We start from the raw sequence: 10,123 nt of genomic DNA, 5'->3' as shown, positions 1-10,123 counted from the left end.
GAGTATGCACTATTGTGAAGATTTTGATGTATGTTTTTATTGGTGAACATTTATTCATTTTTGTTGGGAAAATGTGTAGGAAAGAGATTCCTGGGTTATAGGCTATGCTGATGTATAAAGATGCTGTCAGTTTTTCAAAGTGATTGTGCCTGTTTACACTCTTCATTGGCAGTAAATGAACAGTCCAGAAATTTCACCTTCTTCTCTATACTTGGTGCTTTCTGCCTTTTCGCATTTTTGATATTCTGGAGTGGGTATAGTGGTATTGCATTGAGATTTTGTCTTATATTTTTTGATAACTACTCACAGAGCAACTTCACATATGTTTATTGGGCCATGTGTCTTCTGTTTGGTTGTTTGTATTTTTTCTTAATGATTTGAAAAAATTCTTGATATATTTGGATATAAATCTTTTATTTTTTGTCACTATGTAGATGTTTGTATGCATGTGTGTATTTACATATTATATATGTAGATTATATTATCTACTGAGAGTTGCTTTAGAAATCTCCTAATAGTGTTTATTGATGATATAACTTACCTATTTTGATACTGTCCAACTATATAGGTTTTCCTTTTATTGTTACCAATTTTTAAAACTGTTTGTGAAGCCTTTTCACATCTTAATATCATGAATATATGTTTCAGTGTTTTACTCTAAAAGCGTAAAAGCTAGGTGCTGCCGTTACAGAAATGAAATCAGACATCATCTCCTTTCCAATGCCTCACAAAAGCAGCCGTTCCTGATTCAAAGGCCAGTTTCTTGACTCCGAGTGCTCACTTTTGCAAGCTTTAGTTAATGTCATGTATATCCCCCTATTCTCAAGGTCTTCTTTCTTTCTAGTTCTCCTTAGTATACACAACCTCTCAAGGCAATCACTTCCATGCCCATGGCTTCAGTTGCTTTCTCTATTCACTGAGGATAATAGAGTTTTAAATTTAAAATATTAGCTTTATTTTATGTAGGGTCCCTCATTTGCTATAACCATAGATTCAAAGTTACTCCACGAAAGTAATAAAAAATGGTGATATACTTAGCATGTAAATTTTAGGAAATTTCCCCAGTTACTCTTAATGGTTTCATTTAGTATGTGTGTTATTTTTAAAAACGTATGTTGGGATGTCAGAAATGGAAATGGACTTAGCCCACAGAGATTTATCTTCAACTTTGACCAGAGAGTTCCATTTTAATGTGACACTAAGCGTAAAAATCTGTCTTTTCCTCCTTACCTATTTCTCTTCCTACGTTTTCTGCGAAGAGAAAGGTACAACTCTGTACCCAGTCTTCCCCAGCAGAGCCCAAGCAGCCCTGTTTTTCCCTCTACTTCCCTGCTTTCACATCTCATGACCAAGTACTTCCTATTCTGTCTCCCCAATAATCACAAAATTTTTTTCCTCCACTTTTGTCACTGCCACTGCCTTTAGCATCAGTCTTCCTTTAGATAGTCTCTTAATTGGTCTGTTGCTTCCTTCAGTCCTTCCTTATTATACAGACCACTACACACACATCTGACAGAGACTCTCATCTTTGTATGGTTCAATGACTCAAATTTTCAGAATAAATTTAAAACCACCCCAGCGTCAAATTTGGGGTCAGATAGAGGTGAGTTTGTATCTCAGGTTCATATACTGTCCAGTAGTGTGATCTCAGAAAACTGAACTTCTTAAGCCTTGTGTATCTGCCTACTCTCATTGAGACTTGGGACTGTTTAATACATACGGTGTCTGGCATGTAGAAGGGACTTCATCAGTGTTGAATGAAGAGGAGGCATTTTAAAATTCACATTTAAAAACAAAACAAAACGTTTTTTTAAAAAATATGCCAGTCTATAATGTCACTTCCCCTCCAAGCTTGACTTCTACCTGTACTTTCTGATATGTTTTGGTCATGTCCCCACCCAAATCTCATCTTGAATTGTAATCCCCATAATCCCCACATGTTGAGGGAAGGACTCAGTGGGAGATAATTGGATTGTGGGGGCAGTTTCCCCCATGCTGTTCTTGTGATAGTGAGTGAGTTCTCATGAGATCTGATGGTTTTATATGTGTTTGACAGTTGCTCCTTCACATGCTCACACTCTTTGGCCTGCCGCCATGTAAGAAGTAACTGCTTCCCCTTCTGCTATGATTGTAAGTTTCCTTAGGCCTCCACAGCCATGTGGAATGTGAGTCGATTAAACTTCTTTCCTTTCTAAATTACCCAACCTCAGGTATTTCTTTATAGCAGTGTGAAAATGGAATAATGCACTTTCTGATAATCACGCTTGAGGAATTGGGGAATTCATAGTACCTGAGATCAAATAATGGCCCCAGCCTTGGCAGTCATGTGACCTTGGGGAGATAACATACCTTCTCCATCTCAATGTCGTCTCTAAAACTGGCGATCTTGTTTCTGAGGGTTAAATGAGCATAGCTGACTTGAAACACTGTCAGGCACATACTGCTTGCCAGATGTTCAGTCCCTGCCATGGAAGGAAGATACAGGGGAGAAAAGGAAGTTGGTAAGTTTTAGCATTTTAGAGCTTGTGGGGACAAGTTAGGTTTCTATTTTGTGGAGAAGGAGGTGGAGGCGGATGGGTCCTAACCTGTCATTCAAGACACACAGCCATAACTCTTTTTTTTTTTGAGACAGAGTCTTGCTCTGTCGCCAGGCACCAGGCTGGAGTGCAGTGGCGTGATCTTGGCTTACTGCAACCTCCACCTCCTGGGTTCACGCAATTCTCTTGCCTCAGCCTCCCGAGTAGCTGGGACTACTGGCATGTGCCACCATGCCCAGCTAGCTAATTTTTTTGTATTTTTAGTAGAGACGGGGTTTCACCATGTTGGCCAGGATGGTCTCGATCTCTTGACGTAGTGATCCCCCAGCCTCGCACTCCCGAAGTGCTGGGATTACAGTAGTGAGCCACCAGGCTTGGCCCACACAGCCATAACTCTTTAGTGAGAGTAAAGCTAGGGCCCCAGGGATTGCTGTGGTCAGGTTGCAGATGAAAACTACCACTCATTAGAAGACGGGAGAGGAGTATTTCATTACAAAAGCACTGAACAATTCAGGTGTATCTACATTGAGTCAACAAATAAAAGTTGAACTTGGTTGCCAATGGGACCCATTCTGCTAACTGAGACTTTGTATAGAACTCTTAGAGGAAGATGGCTTCCTGTAATGAACCACCCTGTTTTTAGGACTACAAATCTCAGGAAGCTGGTGGGTGATGAATGAAAACCTTAGTCCCACTGGCACTGCAGGAGGGCCAGGAGAGCAGTGGCATCATAAGCCACAGGGTGGGGCAGCCAGGGCAGCGGGGGAGGGGCGGCAGTAAGGCTGGGGCATTGTGAGGTGTGGGGCGGGGCATTGTGAGTCACGTGCCTGGGCTTCCACCTGGGCCAGTGGGCTTCAGTCTGTAGGTGACTGCAGGAGGAGGAGCCGCTCCTTTTGTACTCTCTTCAGGCAGTTGTTGTATCTCTCAGCGCTTGTTGGGTTTCCAACCTATTAAATTAGCCATCTGTTTTTGACCCTCCCAGACAAGTCAACTCAGGAGAGGCGGCAGGGTGCGGGCCTTGGCCCGAGCCCCGGCTGGGGCCGGGCTGTGGGGTGGGCAGGCGAGCCGCAGGCAGGACCATCTCTGAAAGTGCGGCATAGCCTCGGCCTAGGGCAGCAGGAGTGCCTGGCCAACACTGTGAGCGGAGGCACAGGTAGCGGCAGACAGGAGTAGAGGTGCCCCATGGGGAACATACTGAGCTGCTGTGTGCGCCCCAAGGTCTGCGAAGAATCGGACCAGGATGAGGGCTCAGGGCGTCCTCCTGAATCTGAAATCTGTGAGGCAGCAGCTGAGGACACGACAGCAGCTGAGGACACGACAGCTCCTGAGGACACGACAGCAGCTGAGGACACGACAGCTCCTGAGGACACGGCAGCACCTGAGGACGCGGCAGCAGCTGAGGACGCGGCAGCACCTGAGGACGCGGCAGCACCTGAGGACACCACAGCAGCAGTGCCCACGGCTGCTGCCGTAGAAACTGCCGAGTTGACTGTTGAAGCTGGTGAGGGCCATCCTGTGCAGGACATCTGTGATTGGGAGATGCCTGAAGGTAAGGAGGTGATGGTACCATCTGCCCTGGCCACCCCTCTGGCTGCTACTGTCTTCAAGGTCCCCTGGGGGGCATCCCCTACCTCAGGCTCCTTTTTGCCTGCAGCCAGTTTTTCCCAGGGCTGGTCAGAAACAAAGACTGGCTCTGCCTTGTGTTCCTTTTTCCACTGCTTAGTCTTTCTCCACGGAGTCCAATTTCTTTTCTCCTTCCAAACACCCAGTTCTTGTTCGCTCATCTCATTCTCTCATGCTGGCCTGGGACCATTTATTTATGTCTCTTCTTGTCTGTAGCTCTGTTTATTATTCTGTGGGATTTTGTTGAGGCTTTTTTTGGAATATTCTCTTCCTTTTTTCACTAAAAACTCAAATACCCCAACTTTCCAGTACCCATCTCATTCTTCTTTTGTACCTATCCAGATGGTACCTAAGTGAAGGAACCAGGTAAGTGCTTAGTTATTTCCTTCGTTAAAGTAGCTAAATCTCAGGACAATTCATACTGAAGTATTTGGGGATTTCTTCTTTGAAATCCGAATGAAGTTTGCCATGGGAGAGATGATAGGATATTCTTGCTGGGTTGCTTTAAGTCACCTTGATAGGTGCTTATTTTTTTCTAACTGTAATTTGAACACAAAAGGAAAGAAAACGAGAGGGTGCTTAAAGTAATTGTGAAAGATGTGAAATGTCATGGCCAGGGCTGCAGGAAAATGGGTGTTTGTTTTCCCCCAAAGGAATTTACCTCTGAGGCTCTGATGACTTTAAAATTCTTACCTTAATACCAAATGTGTCTCCAGATTTATTCAGGTGAATTAACAGACTTTATTTACCTCCCTGTTCTAAAAGAGAGGTAGGGATGGTTCGTGGTCAAAACTTTCAAAAGACATGAAATGTCAACGTAGACTTTTAAAGTGTGACATAAAGATTGAAGGTTAAAACTGTGGAGAGTGTTTGCTGCCATGGCTCTCCCTTTGTCCTTCCCCCGCCTGACAATAGCATCTTGTTCAAAGATAAGAAAGTAAAGCATAAGAAGCTGGAAGCCATCATTCTCAGCAAACTAACACAGGAACAAAAACCAAACCACACATATTCTCTCTCATAAGTGGTAGTTGAATAATGAGAACACATGGACACAGAGAGGGGAACGTCACACACTGGGGGATTCATTGTGGGGTGGGGTGTAAGGGGACGGAGAACATTAGGATGAATACCTAATGCATGTGGGGTTTAAAACCTCGATGATGCGTTTACAGGTGCAGCAAACCACCAGGGCACATGTATATGTATGTAACAAAGCTGCACGTTCTACACATGTATCTCAGAACTTAAAGTAAAAAAAAACAAAACAACAAAAAAAAACAACTTTGGTTGGGCTCTTAGTTTTTTTCAGAGGTAGAATAATTAAGACTCATCAATGTGACTTTGTAACTTGGAGTACTATACTCACTTTTCAAGATGTTTAAGAATTTTGAATAAACAAATATATTATGTGAATTCATTATACCTTTATACACAAAATGTGTAAGTACTTGTGTAAACTTATACTCTGGTTGCTGGTGTAAGGAAAGCCTGTGAGTGATTTTACACACCAATTCATAGATGGGTGGTGTTGGATTAGAGAACAACAAAGGCTCTTTATTGTTATTCTTTAGGATTACAATACAGTTTATGCATGTCTCTTTTGGCCCCTTCCAATACAAAGAAGGCTTGTGTGTGTTCTCCATATGTGTTGCTAATGAAGAAATGAAGACAGAGATCTCACATGACTATGGAAGACAGCTGCTCAACAGAACTAAGGTTCTGTGTCTTCAGAATGAAATGGAAGTGACAAATATGCTGAATTTACTTTTTTTTTTTTTTTTTTTTAAAAAAAAAAGGGAATTAAAAAAATTTTATATTTACTTTTTTTTTTTTTTTTTTTTAAATAAAAAAGAGTCTCACTATGTTAACTCATCCTGGCCTAAATTCCTGACTTGGGTTCAAGGGATTATCTTATCTCATTCTCCTGAGTAGCTGGGAGTACAGGCATGTGCCACCTTGTCTGGCCTCGTCTTATGTCTATACATTCATTTCAATGGATAAGAATAAAAGTAGAGGTATTAAAATGGCCTCCTTGTAGAATAAATGAGTTGATAAATTGTTGTAATGATGACATCTTTTTTCTTTTCTCTCTGTATAGATAGGGCTTTGGAGTCCGACCCTTCTGATCATCCAGAAGCTAAGACATCTCAAGGAGATGGTGAGACAACATTGTTTTTTTCCACAAAGAAAAAGAGTGAAAACTCTTGTTTGATGAGGTGTATAATAGAAAGTGTTTAGCAAAACTCATTGGTTTAAATTTTTAAAATTTTCACATATTCACTTGTGTTATTTTAACACGTGATATACTTTCCTTTGGTTGTTATCATGCTAGTGAAAACATGTCAACTTTTTGTTTACACAGTTTCCCATCTTTTTATCAACACAATTTGTCATGTAATGGAGGAATCTTAGATTTATCTTTATGTTTAATTCTTTGTTCCTCTTCCCAATGGATAAGAATAAAAGTAGAGGTAGTGAAATGGCTTCCTTGTCGAATTAATGAGTTGATAAATTGTTATAAGTGATTACATATTTTTTCTTTCTCTCTGTATAGATTCAGCATTAGAGTCCAGCCCTTCTGAAGCAAGGACATCCCAAACAGATAGTGAGACAACATTGTTTATTCTGCCAAGAAAAAGAGTGAAAAATCTTGTTTGATCAGATGTATTATAAAAAGTATTTAGAAAAACTCATATTATCCGACACAGTGGGAGGTCTCTTTCCCCTCCTTGGATTTCCCCTCTGGGGTCCCGCTTCCACACACTCTCTCTTGAGGAAGCTTTCTCTCTCCTCTGTTTCTCTCCCTCTCTCTAAATAAATCACTTTTCTGCAAATAAACAAACAAAAAGAAAAACTCATATTGGTTTAATACCAGAATGAGAATTTGCTTCTTACCATGGGAGTGGACCAGGCCATTCATAAGGAATGCTCCGCTGTTATCAAACACTTCTCACTAGGCCCTGTCCTCGGCATTAAGGATCCCATTTTAACATGAGATTTGGACAGGGAGACATATCCAAACCACATCAGAGGTGTATTTCCCAGTTCCTTCCAGAGACATGGGCTTCTCATACCTGGAGAGCATGAAAGCAGAAAAAAGAAAAGCGATTCCATGTCCCTCACACTTCAGTGATAGGAATGTTTGCCTACAAGGCCGTTCCAGCATTAAAGGTGGAGGCAGTGTAGGATACAAAGCATGGCCCAAGTCCCTCTTGGAGCTTTTATTATTCTGGTTTTTTTTTGCTGCAGACACCATATCCAAATTAGGTTTGTCTACTTATTTTAAGACGTAAATTTGGCTGGGTGCAGTGGCTCATGCCTGTAATCCCAGCACTTTGGGAGGTGGAGGTGGGTGGATCATGAGGTCAGGAGTTCGAGACCAGCCTGTACAAAATGCTGAAACCCCGTCTCTACTAAAACAAAAACTAGCCAGGCATGGTGGGGTGCACCTCTAATCCCAGTTACTCAGAGGCTGAGGCAGGAGAATTATTTGAACCCTGAAGGCAGAGGTTGCAGTAAGCCAAGGTCACACCATTGCATTCCAGCCTGGGTGACAGAGCGAGATTCCTCAGTATCAAAAAACAAAAAAGAACAAACAAACAAAAGATTAAATTTAAGATAGGTTACTTTTCAGTTGTGTAAAGACCCTGTTTTTGTTTGTTTTGTTTGTAGCAACATATTAGTAGATGACCACCGATTGTGGTTGGAGAGGCTTACAGGGATTCTGGTGCATCTAGAGATAGGTGCCTGGCCAGGAAGCAGTTCTTAGAGCTGTTAGCTCTTAGATTCCGGTAATTAAGCTACGTGTAAATGCGGAATGGGAGAATACTAACGGATCATGGCTCATATATGCAACCATTAAATTTTTTAATTAGCAGAATTTTTCATCTGGCCTAATTTTTGTGCCCTTTCGTACATGAGTATTCTTTCACTCGTATGTAATGAAAACAGAAAGCAAACTAGGTCAAAAAGTAAATCTATGTTATTACATTTTACTTTATGAGATTTTTCATGCCAGAGAGTTTAAATTATAAATTGTTGAAATTAATTTTCTTAAATGGAATTTTCTCTGATTGTACATAGGAGTAGTCAGTAAGATGTTAACAACTACTTTTATTTTATATTATTTGTGTCAGAAGTGACCTTTTTTTTTTTTCTTTCATTCTTAGCAGAAGAAATAGGAGAAAACAGCGGTACAAACCATGTAAGTAAACAGTCAAAAAGTTGAGAAATTGATAGTTTGATATAAAAGTATATCTCTCTTCATTCCTTTAAATTATAATAGGGACCCAGTGGTGACAGCATGGACCTCGTTTCGTGGATTTTTGAATCACTTCTACCTTCCTATCAAATTTATCCCAAAAAGTCTTCAGCTTAGTGTGCCCACCTTTTAAGGATTGCTGACACTCAAGTTAAATTTCAATAGTTGGTTGTGATATAAAGATCTGCTTTAAATATTTAATCTTATTTTTAATGAAATAACAAAAATAGAAGAGCTAAGTTAGTTGTCAGTATGGTCTTTGTAGCACACTCTTTAATTGTCAGTAATATTGACATGATTATGACTATTCTGCACTTCTTCTGGATCATTTTTTTTTCCTAGCCTATGCTGGTTTATCCAGCCAAATGCAGTAAGTAGCCTCTGGATGGCCTGTCACTTTATTGAAAAATAATAATTATTGTTAAGTTATATTTTACATATAATTTACATTTTACATCCATTATTTTTTAGCACGAAGCTAATTTTCTGACTGTATTCATTTGCCTGTTTTCTAACAGCTGATCCCCGTCCCCTCCACCCGCCAAGTGTTATAGCATTTATCATGTGCCTTTCAAAGATATTTTCCGTCTGATAAAACATATCTGTTGCTCTTTGTTTTTGGCGGGTGGTGGGCAGCTTTCTTTGGCCTTTTGTCATCCTAGTTCAGTATAGAGAGACTTTCCCTAGATATGCTTGATGTCTTAGCCTATCTGTGCTATCTCTTTAAAGTCTTTTGGGATCTCACATAACTGCCGCCTTGTGTGGGATCGCCTGAGTCCTAGATTCTGTGTTTCCATCTGGCCTGTTATCTTCTCTAGTTGTACTTATGCACACTCCTGGGCAGAGATGTTTAGAGATCTGACCAGGCTTAAAATTCTTCTTCCTTGTTGGAGAGTAAACTTCTAGGTTGAATCTAAATTTTATGGTTCTGAAGATAGTCTGCAATTGTGCTCTCATCACAGTGTTGTTCTTGAATCTATTGCCATTGTGTGACACGTTATTTATAACCGCGTTTTTTGTATTTTTGGAAGCTTTTTCGGAGCTTTTCTGTCTCTGAGATTCTGAAATTTCATAATAACAGCGTGGCAGGCGATCTTTTCATTTTATTGAGGCTACTAAGTCTGGAGACTCTCTGTTTTTGAGAATGTTTTTTATTTTCTCTGTTACTTTTTTCTGATAGTCGTGTTAATCAGTCGCTAGTCTGCTTAGACCAGTAGACCTGCTATGGTTTCCAATTTTTCCCCTTCAGTTTTTTTCAGTTTGTCTTTTTATTCTACGTCTGGGATATGCTATGAGTTTATCCTCTACTATATCTATTGAATATTATATATTTTTAGAGTGTTTTAACATTTTTTTAAAAGTTTTGCTCCTGATTTTGACTGGTCCCATGAATTTTGTGTGTGTTGTTTCATTCTCTCTTGTTGGAGGCTTTTCTCCAATGTGTGGTGGTCTCTGGCTTGCTTGCTTGATTTGGAAGCACGACTTCTGTTAACTGATGGCACTCAGTGTGAGGTTGTGGAAGCAACTAGCTTTTCATTTGGGAGACCTCAGTGTATTATCTGGGGATCTTTATTCGAGACAGTTTAGTTTCTTGAGAATGTTCTCCCAAGTTTCTGCCTGGCTACTTGCTTTCCAAAAGCAGAGTTAGGGAAGAAATTTGGAGTTCTATTTTTGGTGTATAGTTTTCTTTATATCTCAGGTT

The 10,123-nt window shown here is 40.4% G+C and overlaps 1 protein-coding gene and 1 long non-coding RNA gene across 2 annotated transcripts in view; both read left to right on the top strand.

Annotated features, from left to right (window-relative positions):
• The first annotated feature begins 3,969 nt into the window (after nt 1-3,969).
• Nucleotides 3,970-6,293, top strand: LOC108296337. The gene is made up of 2 exons (XR_005198387.1): nt 3,970-4,086; nt 6,259-6,293. It is a non-coding gene; the product is annotated as an uncharacterized LOC108296337 (long non-coding RNA).
• Nucleotides 6,294-7,174: 881 nt separating this feature from the next.
• Nucleotides 7,175-10,123, top strand: part of LOC108296339 (cyclin-Y-like protein 2) — an 8,725-nt gene continuing 5,776 nt past the window's right edge. The window contains exons 1-2 of the mRNA XM_017518812.2: nt 7,175-7,331; nt 8,330-8,364. Coding sequence (XP_017374301.1) covers nt 7,220-7,331; nt 8,330-8,364 — 147 coding nt within the window. The 5' untranslated portion in view covers nt 7,175-7,219. The remainder of the gene's footprint in view (nt 7,332-8,329; nt 8,365-10,123) is intronic.

This window comes from Cebus imitator, unplaced genomic scaffold, assembly GCF_001604975.1.
Source record: "Cebus imitator isolate Cc_AM_T3 unplaced genomic scaffold, Cebus_imitator-1.0 Scaffold704, whole genome shotgun sequence".
NCBI lineage: Eukaryota > Metazoa > Chordata > Mammalia > Primates > Cebidae > Cebus > Cebus imitator.
The sequence above is the reverse complement of the archived record's forward strand: the minus strand, read 5'-3'. Positions and strand labels throughout refer to the sequence as shown.